Source organism: Schistocerca cancellata, chromosome 3 (assembly GCF_023864275.1).
Source record: "Schistocerca cancellata isolate TAMUIC-IGC-003103 chromosome 3, iqSchCanc2.1, whole genome shotgun sequence".
NCBI lineage: Eukaryota > Metazoa > Arthropoda > Insecta > Orthoptera > Acrididae > Schistocerca > Schistocerca cancellata.
In genome coordinates, this window is record NC_064628.1 from 621,049,294 (window position 1) to 621,070,739 (window position 21,446).

General features: G+C 43.6%; 1 protein-coding gene across 2 annotated transcripts in view; it reads left to right on the forward strand.

Moving 5' to 3' along the window:
- Positions 1-21,446, forward strand: part of LOC126175525 (monocarboxylate transporter 14-like) — a 157,760-nt gene that overhangs the window by 79,644 nt on the left and 56,670 nt on the right. For both annotated transcript variants that reach the window (XM_049922352.1, XM_049922353.1), the window contains exons 2-3: positions 13,617-13,897; positions 20,878-21,004. In XM_049922352.1, coding sequence (XP_049778309.1) covers positions 13,643-13,897; positions 20,878-21,004 — 382 coding nt within the window. In that variant the 5' untranslated portion in view covers positions 13,617-13,642. The remainder of the gene's footprint in view (positions 1-13,616; positions 13,898-20,877; positions 21,005-21,446) is intronic.

A 21,446-nucleotide genomic window follows, 5' to 3' on the forward strand; every position in this document is an offset into this window, starting at 1 on the left:
ACATGAAATTCTGTCGCACTCTTTCAAAGATCCCTAGTTTCTATTGTATCAGGAGGCAGGGAGCTTGGATCCTCGCAAGCAGATCTTTATCCATTTCTATGGGGGTTTCATACACTAACGAACTGAGGTGAACCCAGAGGAAGGAGTCCAGAGGTGTGACATCCGACGATAGCGGTGGCCATGAGACAGGATCTCCCCTTCCAGTCACGATGAGCTAAGTACGTCTGTTTGGTGGTCAGGGGTGTATGCTGTTTATTACACGCTGCCTGTTTCAGTGTACAACACACACTCAGGATCTTTGCGAGAGTGGAGAAGAAATGCACGCACCGTTGCAATAGATACATTGAGATTAGCGGACGTCGCTTTCAAAAGTTACTATGAGCTACGTCGTTGTTATGTGGTGTGCGCTGCGTATGTTCATAACACAACAGATATGCGTTTTCGAACATTGGTTCCCTATCTCAGAATAATCGGTTGTGGACCCACCTGTTTCAATTTGACCCAAAAGGTTTGAGACACCCTTTACGAATAATTTAGTGATTATGTACTATCGGACTCCTTTCTTTAAGAGCTTTATATTGATCAACCAAAACATCGCAACTACTGCCCACCCATGGTACTGAGATTGTAAACCGCCGGATAGCCTTGCGAGCACAGAATGTGCTAAGGAATGTACATAATCTGATCAGAGACGAGTCTTAAATTATTCAGCTACCGTGCGCGCTGCAAATGTAGAAATCCACTGACATAACCGAGTTTGATAAATGGGGCCTGTTATGGCCCGGCTCCTGGAAACGACTATCTCGGCGAAGCTGACCGGCTGTTCTCGCGCTACTGCCGTGAGTATGTATGAAAAGAGGTTCAAGGTGAAACCACGAGTGGGTGATAATATGTTGCACGTCCAACGCATCATTACAGTGTGTGTATGTCGGAAGTTTCCCGCTCTGTAAACCAGAATTCACGGCGGTCTGTGGCAGGTCAGACGATACATTACAGTGTTTGTACAGGCATAAGTGTTGCTTAGCACACCGTTCGATGTACACTTTTGAACATTGCAATTGCCACAGTATCGTCTGGATTGGACCATGGGTCAATGGAAACGTGATGCCTGGTCGGATGAGTCAATTTTCTTGTTACACCAGGTTGATTATTGTGTCCGGATACGCCGTTCGAAGCATGCACTTCGCCACGGTTGCAGGACGGTTGGGTAGTACTATGTCACAGGAGACATTCTGGGATACCATGGGACCTGTGGTATTAACAGAAGGCATCATGACCGTTGTCGACAAGGCGAATATTATTTCGGGTCCCCTGAACCCCTCCGTGCCTGATGTCTCCGCCGATGGATTGGCATCCTCCAGCATGATAACTGTCTGTGCCACAAGGCCAGAATCTTTCCACGCTGGTTTAGGCAGCACGAAGGGCATCGTTAGGATGTCCCAAGGAAGTGTGATAGGAGCGTTGTTCTCTGTATGTATAACTGATTTGGCGGACAGGGTGGGCAATAATCTGAGGTTGTTTGCTGATGATGCCGTGGTGTACGATAACGTGTCGAAGTTGACTGTAGGAAGATACAAAACGACTTAGATAAAATTGGTGTGATGAATGGCAGCTAGCCCTAAATGAGAAAGAAACGTAAGTTAATGCCGATGAATAGGAAGATATAATCTGTACTGTTCGGATACAGTATTACTAGTGTCCTGCTTGACACAATCGTTTAAATATCTGGGCGTAACGTTGCAAAGCATTATGAGATGGAACGAGAACGTGAGAACTGTGGTACGGAAAGTGAATGGCAATCTTCGATTTATTTGGAGAATTTTAGGAAAGAGTTGTTCCTCTGTAAAGGAAACTGCGTATAGGACGTTGGTGGGACCTAGTCTTGAATACTGCTCGAGTGTTTGGAATCCGTACCACGTCGGATTGAAGGAAGACATCGAAGCAATTCAGAGGCGGGTTGCTAGATTTGTTACCGGTAGGTTCGAGCAGCACATAAGTGTTACAAAGATGTTTCAGGAACTCAAATGAGAATCCCTGGAGGGAAGGAGACGTTCTTCTCTAGAAACACTATTGAGAAAACTTAGAGAATGGGCATTTGAAGCTGACTGCCGAATGACTCTATTGGCGCCAACACACATTGCGCGTAAGATACAAGAAATTAGGGCTCATATGAACGCATATAGATAGTCGTTTTTCCCTCGCTCTGTTTGCCAGTGGAACAGGAAAGGAGATGACTGGTAACGGTACAGGGTACCCTCTGCCATGCACCGTACGGTGGCTTGCGAAGTTTCTATATAGATGTAGATATTGAACTCATGTCGATGTCTCGGCCACCAGCGCACCTGATCTGAGCCCTTCATGCGCCTGAACTGAACTCGATTGAATAGACAGTATCTGGGACGCTATGAGGCACAAGTCAGCACCCGCAAAGCCCCGGCACGTATTTTACGGGAATTTTGTGACCCGTGTATCGACATCAGGCGCTGCGTACCACCCCGAGAACCTACCAACAAGTTGTCAAATCCATGATAAGTGACAAGCGGAATCGACGCTGTACTGCGTTCCGAAGATGAACCAACACACTATTAAGCAGACGGTCGTAATGTCTTTGCTCTACAGTACATCCAGTGCACTAAGTGGATTAAAGTGCCCTACGCACGATAAAACAGTCTGTCAAACTTCACTATTTTTGCCAAACATTTGACCATGCACGGTACTGTTTGAAGAGTTTGCCAGGCGTAGATCGTGATAGATGTGTTGGCGAGAAATTTTGATTGACAAAGTTTGACAAGATGGCGGACGTTTTTGTGTCGATGTTTAGGGCTGTACGTTTAGGGAACAACAGTTTTATTACAATTTATCTCAATATATCGTGAGTTTCCACAAGTACGGTAACTACGATCAAGTGTAAAAAACAAAACAGCACTCGCAATTACTGAAATGGTAGATGTGAAACATCTTCACTAGCCACATATTACACAGGAAGATTCTACGAACAAACTCAGTATTCTACACATAATATACAAGCGGGGGAGCAATGGAGTAAAAAAATAATGGAAGTTCTCCGGTTCTTCCACGGACGATGTGGATTATACGAGTGTGCTCACGTTGTGGTATTTTAATGAACAGTCATTAGAGAACCGAGTAGAAGAGAATAAATTTTCGCATACTTGTGTCTTATTTTTCAGCGTGAGTGCGAAGTAACTGTAAACAAGTTATTAAAAGTTTTACTGACCATTCGCAGAAAGTTGACGTAATCATCAAGCTCTGAGTATAACCTTTCCATTAACAGGTTTTGATGCTTATATTTTTCTCTCATTTTAAAACATTCCCTTGACCAGCGTCTTGTTTTCTTCTTCTTCATCTTTAAAAGCAATGTCAGAGTCTCGATGTTAGAAATGCTTCATCTGCATTTGTAGCCACTCCCACTAGTGTCAAAATCACCATATACGAAAAGCATCTGCTTCAGAGGTAGGATAAAGCTTTGTTGGTACGTATACGTGGCTAGATAACAACGAATATGACAGATAAGTTTACTGTCTCACTTCATTGTCCATTCGAAGAAAGTTGATGCAACATCGCGTTCTGAGGCTAATATTTCCACTAGCAGGTTTTCAAGGGTCAATCTCTCTCTCATTTTATGCTATTCCTTGGACCAGCCATAGACAGTGCCAAAAATCTCTGCCTATACCTGTGGCCATTCTCACAACTCTCAAAATGCTCACTAACACGAACAGCGTCTGCTTCAAATTAACGTTAGCCTGACAAACTTCGTTTGCACGTGTGCAGCCTTGTTTGACAAATAAGTAGGCACGAATTTGAAAAACAAGTTTGCTCGTTTATGGGGGCCTTAAGTCGTTATGCGTCCTTACCATCTTCCAGCGATGATTCATAGCTGTTAACAATAGCAGCATAGCCGAACAGTCAGACAGTGCTCCTGACCATGCGCTACAAATTTTTCATTTCAATATATTTATCGGGAGCATTACCGTTTTCATTACGCTTTCACGCAGCACGGCCGTTGTGACTTTAGCGTCTGCTGAACGCCCGCCATACAGTATGACGTACTGGGTTGTAGCAGTCAAAAAAGACATGCATGTATTTGTGACGCTATCCCATTTGCTCTACCAATTTATATGTCAACGATATGGAACAACTTCGAATCCTTTAGAAAATGTAGAAATGTAAATGATGTTCATCTGCGCCATCTCTTAGCAAGAAAACCACGTACGAAAGAGACGATTCGTGTTAGGTACATTTTTCCTGAGAGGTGTTACTTTAGGTTCTATTTCTCTCTTTCGAGGGCATCTCACAGCACCAACCGCTGCTGACTTTGGTAGAGGTTGGGATGGACTAGTAGCTAACTCATGCTTTGAAGGTGCTCCAGCTTATTCTGCTAGTAGAGCACTGTCCATAAACTACGGGTGTCACGTTACGAATCCCGACGTGGTACGCAGTCTAACCTTCCGGTTTTACCACACGTTCCCACTATAATACATTATGTAAAGCGAGTAGTTGCAATTTTCTCTGTCGAATATCATAACTGACCGTCAGTAACCTCTAATGCCGATTATGTTCAAAAATATACAGTAAGTAGCTCTGAGCTGAAAGATAAAACTGTTCTCTGAAAGCGTTTCACAAGTGCTTCACGCGAAGACTTGATATCAACAGACGCTGTTGCTATCAGGTCTTAGAGTGAAGCACTTGTGAAACTGTTTGAATTCACGAAACCCAGGGATACATCGCACTGTATGGCATTATCGGTTACTTTGAGAGATGCATATGAGGCCTGAAGATGGCATAGTGGAATGCTGAAACTGCTTGTCATCAAAATAAAATAAAATAACATCTTACTTACACGGCTGTTGGAAAATTTCATTAATATTGACAATTACTTAATCAGCTGGTGTCCCCGGTCCATGATGGATTAACAGAGGTTTTCAATATCGTGCTTCTCATCTTTCGTAAAAGATGTTTTGTTGTAAAATAAGCACCACACTTTGCAAAGAGTTTTTATTTTTATTGTTCTCCACCTTTTCGACTTGAAGTCATCATCTGAAAGAACGTTTAAAATTTTTCATGCTGAATTCAAATTAAAACTGCAGATATTTGAACTGAAATTAAAATTGTAGACACTTTGTAATCACCATGAAAAAATTTAAACATTCTTCCAGATGAAGACCCCAAGGTCGAAACTAGATTCAAAACAATAAAAATAAAATCTCTTAGCAGCTTGTGATAGTTCTTTTACAACAAAATGATTTTTCAATCAGGAAAAGAAATCAGTTTTATTGTATTTTAATCTTATTTTAAAATTTCTAACTGTAAAAAGTATATGAGTATTTAGAATATCATTCGGTTGAAGAGAAGCAGTATGGCTGCTACAAGACCGCCTCCCGTCCCCATATGAGCGGAAATGAAATAATCAATAAAGGAAAAAAAAGGTATTTTGAAAAATTTTCTATGAAGAGAACTATGTAAAAGTTAAAATACGTTTTATACATGACCATTTTGTGCCGAAGTAAAACATTGGCCGGTGTTAATTTCTGGAAAGCGTCTTAGCTCAGGAAGCCAAATCGGATTCCTTGTATTACTGGCTCTTCTTCTGCTGCTAGATACGTAAGTGTCGAAGACAGCAAGCACCGGCTGCGAGCTTGCACGGAGTTCGCACTCGTCTTTCCTGTTCTTGTAACTCGGTTCGACGCCTTTATAGGTATCATCCAGGACAATTTCCAGTCTCGAGACTGCCATTCATTCGACGAAAATGACTTGTTACACTGGAACAGCCTAGTACAGGTATAGCTTTTATACAGTTATCATAGACTTGTCTTGTGAAACAGTACGATACGTTGAGAGAAAGTAAGGACAGACGTAGGGCAAAAATGCATTCTTGTACTTTAACATCTATATCTCTAAAAATATTACAACTAAAATAGTAAAACTTGAGACTGTCATGTACAACATAATGATTGATATTCTGTGCAATTTTTGTTTGAAAATGCGCATCGACATACATTTCATAAGAATTTTAATTTTTAATTACCATTATTTCTATAATGTACTTTTTCTCGTAAACTAATCAAACAATAGGACAGGAATTTCACAGTTTAGGTCTGCATAAGAGGCTAATAAACGGGTGAAACAGATTTTTGTTTAAGGTCATAGTTGCTTTGAAATTAATTTTTCAGTTTTTTGTTACCCAGGACTGCACTATTTTTCTGGAATTTTAAACGAGAACTTTTCTCAGAGGAAAGATAACGGAAAAGTGCTGCACAAGACAATTCAGTAAGTAATTCCTAAGAACTACGCCAAATTTCAAGATGTTTCTTTTTGTAGCTCCTGAGACAAGGTACTTTATAACTCAAAAAAGTCAGTTGACAGTAATTCGCATTTAAAGTTTTTATTTCAATTTTTGACGCTGTTGCTATACCTAGAGTGACTAATGCTGTCCATATACATGACCTTTATTCTCTTCCTCGTTTTCCTGAAGTAACTCTTCCCTTGCCTCCTTTGCCTAGTCAACTTTTGCATTTTTCTTCTACTCATCGCATATTAATATAAAGTTCAAAGCCATAAACAAGTAACGAATTTTTTATCACGTAATGACCGGTGGAAATTTTTTTTGCCTAGTTGCAACAAGGCGGACTATGCAGATGACAACAATTTGCAGGCACACCGAAGTTCCATGCTCCGCGATTGGAGATCTACATCCACGTAGTACAAAGATCACTGATCTACACGCATCCGTCCGCATTCATCTATTGGTGACCTCCATTTCGTCTGGCGATAAGATACTTCCCTCTTACATAATAATTCATCGGTATATGGAAAATCATTGTTGGTGTTTAACATAAATTAAAACCACCATTTTGCGTTTGATGGCCAATATAGCCACTGTGGAATAATTTTTCGTCCTTCTTCGATTTACTCTCAGTCCATATTTAACAACCATTAGACTGTTCATTCCATTCAGCAGATCCTGTGATTCTTCTTCACTTTCACTGAGGATAGGAACGTCATCAGCGAATCTTATCATTGATATCCTTTCACCATGAATTTTTATTCCACTCTTAAACTTTTCCTTTATTCCCGTCATTGCTTCTACAATGTATAGATTGAACAGTAGCTGCGAAAACTAAATCTCTGTCTTACACTCTTTTTAATTCGAGAACTTCGCACTCTTATTATTCGCTCTTGGTTGTTTTTTTTTCTTTTTCTTTTTTACATATTCTATATTATCCATCTTTCCCTATAGCTTACCCCTATTTTTCACAGAATTTCGAACATCTTGCACCATTTTACATTGTCGAATTTTTTTCAGGTCAACAAACCCTATGAATGTGTCTTTATTTTTCTTATGTCTTGCTTCCATTACCAACCGCAATGTTATAACTGTCTCACTGGTGCCTTTACCTTCCCTAAAGCCAAACTGATCGTCATGTAACACAGCTGCAGTTTCCTTTTCCATTCTGTATATTATTCCTGTCATCAGCTTTGATGTGTGAGCTGTTAAACTGATTGAGTGATAATTCTCGCACTTCTCGGCTCTTGCAATCTTCGGAATTGTATGGATGATATTTTTCTGAAACTCATGCGGTCATACATTCTACACACGAACGTGAATTAACGTTGTGTTACCACTTCCCCCCAATTATTTTAGAAATTCTGATGTAATATTATCTATCCCTTCTGCCTTATTTGATCTTAAGTCTTCCAATGCTCCTTTAAATTCTGATTCTAATACTGGATCCCCATCTCTTCTATATCGACTCCTGTTTCTTCTTCTGTCACGTGATCGGACAAGCCCTCCTCCTCGTAGAGGCATTCAATGTATTCTTTTCACCTATCCGCTCTCTCTTCTGCATTTAACAGTGGTATTCCCATTGCACTCTTAATGTTACAGCCCTTGCTTTTATTTTCATTGAAGGTTGTTTTGATTTTCCTGTATGCTGAGTCAGCCCTTTCGACAATCATTTCATTTTCGATTTTTCATTTTTTCGTGCAGCTAGTTCGCCTTAGCTTTCCTGCACTGCTTATTTATTTCATTCCTAAGTGACTTGTATTTCTGTATTCCTGAATTTCCTTGAACTTTTTTGTACTTCTTCTTTTCATCGATCAATTCAAGTACTGCTCCTATTACCCATGGTTTCTGTGTATTTACCATCCTAGCACCTATATTTTTCTTTCCATTTTCTGTGTTTGCCCTTTTTAGAGATTCCCATTCCTCTTCAACTGAACTGCCTACTGAACTATTTATTATTGCAGTATCTATAGCCTCAGAGAACTTAAAGCGTATTTGTTCATTCCCTAGTATTTCCATATTCCGCTTCTTTCGGCATTGATTCTTCCTGATTAATCTCTTAAACTTTATCATTACTAAATTGTAATCTGAATCTATACATACTCCTTAAAATCTAATATCAGATTTCGGAATCTCTATCTGACCATGATGTAATCTAATTGAAATCTTGCGTATCTTCCGGCCTTTTCCAAGTATACCTCCTCCTCTTGTGATTTTCATTTCCCTTTACGTACTGAATTAGCAGTTCAATGCCCTTATATACTTTCTATGTCTCTTCATCTTTGGCTTGCAACGCCGGCATCTATACCTGAACTATCGTTGTCGGTGTTAGTTTGCCGTCGATTCTAATGAGAACCACCCTGTCTCCGATACTACAACATTTTATAGCACTTTTCTGTAAGTTTTCTTCTCTATGCGCTTCACTTGTGCACTATGCATTGTGGGCAGTGGGTCGGTATTTGGCGCTACTTTCACAGTCTGTGAGGAGAATATTTTTGCCACATTGTTGACGATGGAGGTTCAAATGGTTAAAATGGCTCTGAGCACTATGGGACTTAACTTCTGAGGTCATCAGTCCCCTAGAACGTAGAACTACTTAAGCCTAACTAACCTAAGGACTTCACACCCATCCATGCCCGAGGCAAGATTCGAACCTGCGATCGTAGCGGACGGGCGTTTCCAGACTGTAGCGCCTAGAACCGCTCGGCCACTCCGGCCGGTGACGATGGAGGGAAGGGAAGTGGTTTAAGCAGCGGGCACTTTGGGTAAAAGGCCATCTACCATCTGTCCTCGTTACTCAGAACCAAGTTTCACCCACTTCTATTTCTTTTCTCTCTCTCTCTCTTTCTCCCTCTTTGTCATAATCGTCGGCAATGGCAGTCTGAATTATATAGGCACTCATCATTATCGTTTACACTAAACCGTTACATTAAATCACAACATTCACATTTCACAGATAGAAGAAACTTTTCCTATTTATACGGCTGGACTCTCGAAAAACATTCTAGCCAACATCACCCTATAACAAGCTGTGACATAGTCACCTGAAAGTTTCCAGCGATCCAGGAAAATATTAGCTTTATTATAATTCCGTTCTTGGATCACAATGTTTATTTGTGATAATATTATTAATTTCGGTTGCTAATGATCATCTTCAGACCTGAGTGAAAACGTGTTGTCATGCTACACGTTTTTACTCGAGTCTGAAGATGATCAGTAGCAACTGAAATTAATAATATTATCACAAATAAACATTGCTATCAAAGACTGGAGTTACAATAAATCAAACATCCTATAACGCTAACAGTTTTCACGAAAACCGTAAAAGAGTTCGCTGTGTCTCATTTCCATGCCACCAGACTGACCACTATGAACCACGAAGTGGGTGAAATTCTCACTTTTCTTGTCGTGTCGAAGATTGGAGCGTGTTCGTTAGTGCTACTGGATCGTCGTCTTTTTTCGGCTGAGAACCACCGTGCAGTCTTAAGGCCAGCATGAGGCTCTGACTCGTGAAACGGCGACATTCGGGCGAACACGCTGGTTCGGCGACCTTGTCTCCCGGCTACACGTTCCCCAGAGCGGAGTCAGTGACCTCGCTCCACCAGACTGCAAGTGCCTACCCTGCACAAGGCGGAGCCACCGGGTCAGCAACTTAGCGACTGCTTACGTAACTCTGCAGCCGGTTTTACTCAACCACCAATCTCTTGCTACGGCAAGGCATTCGCTAGCAACGACTTCTGGAAAAATTAAAGCGGTATTTCGCATACACCACAAACTCGTCTTTACGATAGGCCTGTGGCGTGTTCAGATCATCACAGTACTGCAGTACAGGTTAGTCCTTAACTGTGGAACCACGCTTCTAAAATAAAAACAGGTGGCTAAGCAGAAATTTAAAGTAGTATCAGCGCATACAAATGCCTTCACGTGTATCCACAGACAGAAATCTAATGGACTTAAACCCGGGAAATTTGGCGACCACTCCACCAGGCATCTCCGACCTCTCTGTCTCCGGGGAACCTGGATATCCAGGTATCTCCTGACAGCTATCCCGTAATGAGGATGGCACTAAAAACCCTGATTTCTCTTATCTTTTCATCGCGGTCCTTACGTGTAATGTACATTTGTGGCGGTAGAGTCATTCTGCAGTCAGCTGCAAACGCACGTACTCTAAATTTTCGCCACATTGTTTTGCGAAAAGAACCTCGTTTTCCCTCCAACCTATTCCTGTTTTAGTTCCTGAAGCATTTCTGTAACGCTCACTTGTTGATCGAACACAACGGTAATAAATCTAGCACCACGCCTCTAATTTACTTCGATGTTTTTCTTTAATCCAACCTGGTGGAGATCCCAAAACCTCGAGAAGTACTCTAGAATGGGTCGCACCAGTGTTGCTTACGCGGTCTCCTATGTAGATAAGCTGCACATTCCTAAAATCATCCAACAAGCTGAAGTCGACCATTCACCTTCCCTTCTACCGTCCTTATGTGCTCGTTCCATTTCCTACTATTTTACAGTGTTACGATTGGTTCAGGCATGGGCAACCCCCGTTGCCTCGTTCGCATACTTAACTTCGGAAGCCACCTCGTCACGTGGCGCTACAGCAGCGCTCTTAGCACAAGAAAGTCAAAATTACAGCGTCCACGGCGTTAATGTCTATGGGGTAAAGTACCGATATGAATGGCACCCCTTTCCCGACACGCCACGCCAACGTGTTTTTGGGAGTACATTCGTCTTATGTTCACCCCGTATTTGTTTACATTTATTTAGGCCTCATTGATCTGACTAACGCCCGCCACACTACACAACAACCAGGAGTGATGGTCTGGAATTCGATTTCATCTCTTATCAGGACCCCTTTGGTTGTCATCCGCGGCGCCCTTACACCATAGCGGTACGTCGACGATATTGTACGCCTCATTTGTTGCCCTTCACCATGAGTCATCACAGGCTTGCATTTCATTAATGCCCGCACGCCTACGGCGAGAGTTTCTACTGCTTATCTTCGCAAACCCTATCTTAGCCGGCAAGATCGCCGGATCCCTCTCCAGCTGAGAGCGTTTGGAGCATTTAGGGCTCTCCAACCAGTGCTAACTGGACATATTTGGGCATAATATCCCTCAGGAGGACATCCAACAATTCTCTCAAACAGTGTCAATCCCATGAACTAATTGAGTTACTGAGTTTCTCAATTTGCGAAGCTCTTTCTCTTGAATAAATCATCCAATTTTTCTGAAACTGCAATTATTTGTTTGTCTGTTCGTGTACATCGCTTCTACTGATTTCCGTCCCACTAGGGTAATCCCTTCGGGGAGCGTTGGTTTTTTGCCTAGCGGCCCTCCCACACTTCCTTGGGGCACTCGTGATGATCACCTTACCTGTGATGAACACTCGCTGTCCAGGACAACGTAGTGGCTTCTGCTAAGTCTTCGAGCCACTCAGACATCTAGAAATCTATTCCGTATGCTCTTACCTTCATTAACAGTCTCAGTGATACACTGTCTCAAACGCTTTTCGGAAATCTTGGAATATATAATGTGCCTGTTGGAGTTCATATACTGAAGTGCCAAAAGAACTGGTACACCCGCCTAATATCGTGTAGGACTACCGCGAGAAAGCAGAAATGCCGCTTCACGACGTGGCATGGACTCCACTAATGTCTGAAGTAGTGCTGGAGGGATGTGACAACATGAGGCCAGCAGGGGAGTCTATAAATCCGTAAGAGTCCGAGGGAGTGGAGATCTCTTCTGAACAGCACTTTGCTAGGCATCCCAGATGTGAGCAGTAATGTTTATGTCTGGGAGATTAGTGATAATCGAAAGTGTTTAACTCAGGAAAGTGTTACTGGAGCCACTCTGTAGCAATTTTGGACGTGTGGGTATCGCATTGTACTGCTGAAATTGCCCAAATTCGTCGGAGTTCATAATGGACATGAATGGATGCAGGTAGTCAGACAGGATGCTTACGTACGTGTCACCTGTCAGAGTCGTATCTAGACGTATCAGGGGTCCCACATCACTCCAACTGCACACGACCCGCATTATTACAGAGCATCCACCAGCTTCCATAGCCCACAGCTAACATGCAGGGTCCATGGATTCATGAGGTTGTCTCCGAACCCACACACGTCCATCGGCTCGATACAATTTGAAACGAGGCTCGTCCGACCGGCAACATGTTTCCAGACATCAATAGTCCAATGTCGGTGATGACGGGCCCAGGCGAGCCGTAAAGCTTTGTGTCGTGCAGTCATCAGAGTACACGAGACTCCGAAAGCCCATATCAACGATGTTTCGTTGAATGGTGCCGGATTCCTGATATTCACGGTACACTCGTGAAGTGATCGTACAGGAAAATCCCCACTTCACCGCTACCTCAGAGATGATATGTTCCACTGGTCGTGCGCCGACTGTAAGACCACGTTGAAACTCACTTAGATCTTGATAATCTGTCATTGTAGCAGCAGTAACCGATATTGCAGCTGCGCCGGATACTTGTTGTCTAATATAGGCGTTGCCGACCGCAGCGTTGCCTGTTTGCGTATCTCTGTATTTGAATATGCATGCCTATACTTGTTTCCTTGGCGCTTCAGTGTACATCGTCCGCAGGATGTTGTGCGAGAAAAGGGTAAACTGAGTTTCTCACGAGAGACGCTTTGTAAATCCGTTCTGATATGCTGATAGAAGCTTTTCTCTCTCAAGAAATTTGACACATAAATCATTCAAGACAGGAGGAAGGGCAGCGTCGGGCATAAATTTTTAACCTGTTTAATGCATATAGATTTCAACTACTGTGTAGCTATCTTCAGTGCAATTGTATCCAAGTCTGTGACTTGTAAAAAAAATCGCTCATGATACCACGTTGACAAGGGAGATAACCAAGAGTTAACTGAACTTGCTGCTTACATTTCATGCAGCCTATGTGCAGGTATGTGACGTCAGTATCATAACACATAAATTATTGTGTTTCTTGTAATTTTCCCGGCATACTGAATATTCTATAAGGTTTCGGGATTGCAGCCGGATCGTGTTGACTTCTTGCCACAATATTTCGGCTGGCAACCGCCCAGCGATCTTTAGGTAACTGTCCGCCACTGACACTCACCTGAAGATGGCTGGACGGTTGCCAGCCGAAATATTGTGGCAAGAAGTCAACACGATCCGGCTGAAATCCCGAAACCTCATAGAACACAAATTATTGTTAACTATGGAATTATTATCATCAGTGACGACATCCTGTTCTCAGTAGACTCAGATGTTGCACAGTGATTGGTAGAAAAAGAGAAGTGTCGTACGACGTGTGGCCGTTCCTTTTACAGGGCGAGATTGAAGCAGCGTGTAGACGATGGCGGTGGACGCAGAGGCAGCGCAGCAGCAGTGGGGGGAGGAGGCAGAGGGGCGGCTGCAGCCCGAGCAGGAGCGGCTGCTGGAGTCTGCGGAGGAGGCGCGGCCCGCCGTCACGGCCAGGGCGGCAGCCGCGGCTGCGGGCCACGCGCAGGCGGCCCGCGGGCGGCAGCAGCAGCAGCAGCAGCCGCCAGCACCACAGGCGCCCGACGGCGGGTGGAGCTGGCTCGTCGCCGCCGCCGTCGCCTTCATCTGCGTGAGTATCCGCCCCAAAACACTACTCTCTTCGTACCCTCACTGCCTAGAGTTTCACACTCTCTCTCACACATGCTCATAGGTCACAGAAGTCCTAATATCGTGTTGGACCTCCTTTTGCCGGACGTAGTGCAGCAACTCGGCGTGCCATGTACTCAACAAGTCGTTGAAATTCCCCTGAAATACTGAGCCCTGTTGCCGCTATACCCAGCCATAATTGCGAAACTTCTGCCGGTACACGATTTTCTGCACGAACAAACCTCTCCATTATGTCCCATAAATTTTCGATGGGATTCGTGGGCGCTCTGGGTGGCCAAATCATTCGCTCGAATTGGCCAGTATGTTCTTTAAACCAATCGCGAACAATTGTGGCCCGGTGACGTGCGCATTGTCATCGATAAAAACTCTTCGTTGTCTGGCTGCAAAGGATCTCCAAAAAGCCAAACACAACCATTTTCAGTCATGATCCGTTCTGTTGGACCAGAAGACCCATTCCACGTAAACACAACCCACACCATTATGATTCAAATGGCTCTGAGCACTATGGGACTTAACTGCTGAGGTCATCAGTCCCCTAGAACTTAGAACTAGTTAAACCTAACTAACCTAAGGACATCACACACAACCATGCCCGAGGCAGGATGTGGTCCCGCGGTTTCAGACTGAAACGCCTAGAACAGCTTGGCCACAACGGCCGGCCCCCACACCATTATCGGGCCACCAAAGTTTGCACAGTGCCTTGTTGATAACTTGGGTCGGTGACTTAATGGGGGTATGCGCCACACTCGAACCCTATCTTCCCAACTGAAAACGGGACTCATCTGACGAGGCCGCAGTTTTCCAGAGGTCTAGGGTCCAACAGATATGGTCACTAGGCCAGGAGAGGCGCTGCAGGCGATGCCGTGCTACCAGCAGAGGCACTCGTGCTACTTCTCTGCTGCCGTAGCCCGTTAACGCCAAATTTGGCCGCACTGTCCTGACGGACACGTTCCTCGTACGTCCCATATTGACTGCTGCGGGTATGTTACGCAGTCTTGCTTGTCCGTTGGTTGTGACAACTTTACTCAAACGTCGTTGCTCTCGGTCGTTAAGTGAAGGTCATCGGCTGCTGCAAAGTCCGTCGTGAGAGGTAATACCTGAAATTTGGTATTCTCGCCACATTCTGGACACTGTAGATTTCGGAATATTCAATTCTCTAACGATTTCCGAAATGGAATGTCCCGTGCGCCTAGCTCCAACTACCATTCCACGTTCAGACTCTGTTAGTTCTTGTCGAGCGGCCATAATCACGTATGAAACCTTTTCACATGAATCACCTGAGTACAACTTACAGCTGCACCAACGCACTGCCCTTTTATACCTTGCGTACGCGATACTACCGCTATCTGTATAGATGCATATCGCTAACGCGTGGCTTTTGTCAACTCAATCTACACTACATCTTCACCTACATGGTTACTCTGCAATTCACACTTACGTGCCTGGCAGAGGGTTCCATCGAACCATTTTCATACTGCTTCTCTACCATTCCACTCTAGAACGGCGCGTGGGAAAAAGGAAGACCTAAATCTTTTCGTTCGAGCTCTGATTTCTCTTATTTTATTATGATGATCATTTCTCCCTACGTAGGTGGGTGTCAACAACACATTTTCGCATTCGGAAGAGAAAGTTGGTGATTGAAATTTCGTAAATAGATTTAGCCGCAAAGAAAACCGCCTTTATTTCAGTGACTGCCACTCCAACTCGCGTATCATATCAGTGACACTCTCACCCCCATTGCAAGATAACACGAAACGAGCTGCCCTTCTTCGTACTTTTTCGATGTCCTCCGTCAATCCTACCTGGTAAGGATCCCACACCGCGCAGCAATATTCCAGCAGAGGACGGACAAGTGTAATGTAGGCTGTCTCTTTAGTGGGTTTGTCGCATCTTCTAAGTGTTCTGCCAACAAAGCGCAGTCTTTGTTTCGCCTTTCCCACAATATTATCTATGTGGTCTTTTCAATTTAAGTTGCTCGTAATTGTAATTCCTAGGTATTTAGTCAAACTGACAGCCCTTAGATTTGTGCGATTTATCGAATACCCAAAATTTATCGGATTTCTTTTAGTACCCATGTGGATGACCTCGACTTTTCTTTGTTTAGTGCCAACTGCCACTTTTCGCGCCATACAGAAAGTCTCTGTAGATCAATTTATAATTGGAATTGATCGTCTGATGATTTTTACTAGACGGTAAATTACAGCATCATCTGCAAACAATCTAAGGGGGCTGCTCAGATTATCACCTAGATCATTTATGTAAATCAGGAACAGCAGAGGGCCTATGACACTACCTTGCGGAACGCGAGATGTCACTTCTGTTCTACTCGATGATTTACCGTCTATCACTACGAACTGTGACCTCTGTGAGAGGAAATCACGAATCCAGTCACACAACTGAGACGCTACTCTTTATGCACGCAATCTGATTAATAGTCGCTTGTGAGGAATGGTATCAAAAGCATTCTGGAAATCTAGGAATTTGGAATCGATTTGAGATCCCTTGTCGACAGCACTCATTACTTTATGGGAATAAAGAGCTAGCTGTGTTGCACAAAAACGATATTTTCTGAATCCGTGTTGGTTATGTATCAATAAGTCATTTTCTTCAAGGTGATTCATAATGTTCGAATACAGTATATGCTCCAAAATCCTACTGCATAACATTTGCTAAGTAGCAACTGCCAATTAATGTGAAGCAATCGACAACTGCTCCGGACCACCCGACCAGTTATAAGAAAAGGAAAAGCGATGATAACTGCTGCGAAACCTGTGCAGTACACTCTGTATGCATTCGACAGTTCATACAGTACAGTGTTTGCTGAATGTTGTTGTGGAACCGATTAGTGCGACTTTCCATGCGGTACGGTAACATGCCTGCAAGACATCGTTTGAGCGCCTATGATCGTGGGCGAGCAGTTGGACGACTCGAAGACGTGGCAACAGTAATGAGTGTGTCCGGAAGTGTCATAACGCGATTGAATAGGGCCGGTGAAGGAGAAAATGCTGTCCGAAAACATGCCGGTTGTCGCAGACGGATCAACACACCGCAAGAGGATCGATAGTTAGCCCTAGTGGCGGAAAGGAACGTCATCTCAAAAATGGTTCAAATGGCTCTGAGCACTATGGGACTCAACTGCTGTGGTCATCAGTCCCCTAGAACTTAGAACTACTTAAACCTAACTAACCTAAGGACAGCACACAACACCCAGCCATCACGAGGCAGAGAAAATCCCTGACCCCGCCGGGAATCGAACCTGGGAATCCGGGCGTGGGAAGCGAGAACGCTACCGCACGACCACGAGATGCGGGCGAACGTCATCTCACTCCTAGGAAGATCTCTGCAGACCTCGTAACTGCTAACGGTACACGTGTCTCCGACAGAACCATTTCGCGGTGATTCAATCGGTGGGAATTATATGCTCGGAAGCCCGTTAAGTACATCTCACTTCAACCATGCCTTCGCCGAGAAAAAGTTCGTTGGTGTAGAGAGCACGTTGGTTGGGGTAAACAACAATGGTCCAGAGTGATGTTCTCCGACGAATCTCGCTTCACTGTGGCAAGTGATTATGACAAGTAGTTAGTGAGGAGAGAGGGAAACACGTGTCAGACAACGGAATGTTCATGAACATCATCGGTATGGCCTAGGCGTTATGGTGTGAGCAAGCTACAGATCTTTGCGCGAGGTAGCTTTAAGCAAAGAGGTATTGCGCGGAGATTACTGTCGATCATGTCCGTCTGTTCAGGTGCGCGGTAGGTCTCGACGTTCTGTTTATGGACGAGAATAAACGCCCACACAGGACCGCTGACGTGTCGGACACACAGAAAAGTCAAGATACTGAACGTACTACCCGGGCCTAAACCCTATAGAGCAAGCCTGTAATGTTCCTTGGAGACGTGCTTCTCAACGAAAACGACAGTGAAAGAAATGAAAACCACTTTGAGAGAGGAGTAGGACATGTCCGAACGTCCGAAAGAACAGATACCATCGGTGACCATTCAGCTCTTTAGAATGTAGTAATAATTAAATCAAGACCCTAAATTGTCGAGAGGCGACAGTTGAAAATGTGTGCCCCGATGCACAAGGGACTCGAACCCGGGATCTCCTGCTTACATGGCAGACGCTCTATCCATCTGAGCCACCGAGGGCACAGAGGATAGTGCGACTGCAGGGATTTATCCCTTGAACGCTCCCCGTGAGACCCACATTCCCAGCTTAACAGGTAATAGGTAACAAGTTAAAACTAAATGCAGGTAAAACAAATTTAACTAATTTTTCTCTTACTTCTTTATTGTCTGTTTTCATATAGGTAAGAAAATCACTTCACTTTACTTTCAGCTACCCTAGCTTCAACTACTTTTGAAAATAATTAAAATTAATATCTTTTATTATAATTTTGGATCTCTAATTGTAACTACCTTTGCAAAAAACTATGTATTAAATTTATTTTCTTACATTCACCATTTAAAAATAGTGAATTTGAACTGAAAAATATATGTTATAGTAGAAGTATACTGTGATCTACTGAACGAACTCGTGAGTGAGCTAGTGAGCCGAAGTGAGCCAGTACATACAGAATACTTCTACTTAGGTAACAATATGAGCAGCCCTCTTAGATTGTTTGCAGATGATGCTGTCGTTTATCATCTTTTATAGCCGTCAAATAATCAAAACCAAATTAAAATAATTTAGACAAAATACGTGTATGGTTCGTAAAACGGCAATTGACTCTAAATAATGAAAAATGTGAAGTCATACACATGAGTGATAAAAGGAGTCTGGTAAATTTCGGTTACACGATAAATCACACAGATCTAAAGGGTGTAAATTTAACTAAAGACTTAGGAATTGCTGTTACGAATAATTTAATTTGCAACGATCATGTAGATAATGTTGTGGGGAAAATAAACTAAAGACTGCTATTTATTAGCAGAACACTGAGGATGTAAGAGGCCTATTAAAAAGACTGCGTGCACTACGCTTTTCCGCCCGCTGCTAGATTAATGCTGAGCGGTGTGGGATCCACATCAGATAGGATTGACGGAGGAAATAGCAAAAGTTCAAAGAAGAGCAGCTCGTTTTGTATTATGATGAAATAAGAGAGAACGTCCCACGGTTATGATATACGAACTGGGGTGGCAATTATTAAAACAAAGGAGTTTCTCATTTCAATCACCAACTTTTGTTCACGCCCACCCACAGAGGGAGAAATTATCAGAGTAATAAAACAAGAGAAATTAGAACTCGTACGAACAGATTTAAGTGTTCTGTGCTCTGTTCGAGAGTGGAACGATAGAGAAATACGTTTAAGGTGGTTCGATGAACGCTCTGCCAGGCACTTAACTGTAAATTGCAGAGTAATCATGTAAGTGTACGAGGGTTTGGAGATCTCTTCTGAACAGCACGTTGCAAAGCATCCCAGATATACTCAACAATGGTCTTGTCTGGGGAGTTTGGTGGCCAGTCAAAATTTTTAAACTCAGAAGAGTGTTCCTGGAGCCACTCTGTAACAATTCTGGACGTGTGGAGTATCGCATTGTCCTGTTGGAATTGCCAAGTCCCTCGTAATGCACAACGAACACGAATGAATGCAGGTGGTCAGACAGGATGCTTACGTACGTGTTACCTGTCAGAGTCGTATCTCGACGTAAGAGGGGCCCCCTACAACGCCAACTACACAGATTCTCCACCAGCTTGAACAGTCCCCTGCTGACATGCAGGCTCCATGGATTCATGAGGTTGTCTCCACACCCGTACTGGTCCATCCACTCGACACAATTCCAAACGAGATTCGTCCGACCAGGAAACATGTTCGCAGTGATCAACAGTCCAATGTCTGTGTTGATTGGCCCAGGTGAGGCGTAACGCTTTGTGTCGTGCAGTTATCAACGGTACACGAGTGGGTCTTCGGCTCCGGAAGCCCATATCGATAATGTTTCGTTGAATGGTTCGTACGATTACACTTGTTGAGGGCCCAGCATTGAAATCTGCAGCAATTTGCGTGAGGGTTGCATTTCTGTCATGTTAGGCGATTCTCTTCAGTCGTCGTTGGTCCCGTTCTTGCAGGATCTTTTACCGGCCGCAGTGATGTCGGAGATTTGATGTTTTACCGGATTCCTGATATTCACGGTACACTCGTGGAATGTTCAAACAGGAAAACCGCCACTTGACCGCTACCTCGTTGATGCTGTGTCCCATCACTCGTGCGCCGACTATAGTACCACGTTCAAACTCACTTAAATCTTGATGAACTGCAATTGTAGCAGCAGTAACCGATCTAACAACTGCGCCAGACACTTGCTGTCTCATATAGGCGTTGCGCCCCGAAGCGTCGTATTCTGCCTCTTTATATATCTCTATATTTGAGAACACATGTTCATACCAGTTTCTTTGGCGCTTCAGTGTAGATGTAGATGAATAGTAGAAGACAGTGACTGCATCCTTAACTTATACCCCTTTTAATCCGACATTTATTCCTTAGTCTTCCATACCCTCTGTTCCCTATTAGTTCTTACACACATATATCATCTTTCCCTGTAGTATATACCTGTTTTACTGAAGAGTTCAGTCATCTTGCACCACTTTAAATTGTTGAACACTTTTTCGAATTCTTCAAATTCTATGAAAGTATCTGCATTTTCTTAAGCGTTGCGTCCATTACGAAGAGTAGCATCGAAACTGCTTTTGTAGTCTCTCTACTTTTATCTAAAGCTAAAGGTATTCTCAATTTTCTTCTATATTATTGCAAATTGTCAGGACCGTGTTCCCTGAGCTGCACGTACACCTTTCTGGTTTGACGAACACTGAGGCACCCTACTGCACCTTAACGGAAATGTCTGGGATTATTTGAAATAATTCTCTGTTCCATGTGCTTATATAAGATAGAAGCTGCAACGGCCAGTTTAGAGGCTCTTAAACAGCGCGACTGGTTGGTGTTTGCAGACAGCTACCATGGGCCCTGCGCTGACGTCGCCGTTCGTGTTCGCCGACTACCTGGAGGAGATCGGCCAAGGCTCGCAGGGCATGACGACCCTGCTCAGCGTCTGGATGGCGACCTCTTCTCTTTCAGGTGAGCCACACACCTGTCCCTCTTCCATCGCTAAAGTTGAGACCATGCGTAGCTGCACAAAAATTAAGCGTCTGACAAGATTGTAGACACCAGAATCAGCTGACATTTCCTTAATTACTCCGTCATCGTTATCGTCATCAGTGATAATTATGTTCAGAACCATACAGACATGTGTGTCATTCACATAAAAGGTACAGTAAAGAGTTTAAGGGCTTGACAGCCCGTCAACGACGAGGTCTGTAAAGATGGAGCGGCTATTCTGATTTGATTAGAAAGAAAAGAAAAATGATTTGTCTTTTCATGTTAAGCTATTTATAAATTACGCTAAATATTAATCTCGATGACTGAAGGGAGATTCGAACCTAGCTCCTGCCAAATGTGAGTCCAGAGCCTGATCAGCGCCCATCCTCTCTCGGTGAAAAGATACAAAGAAGATCTCACA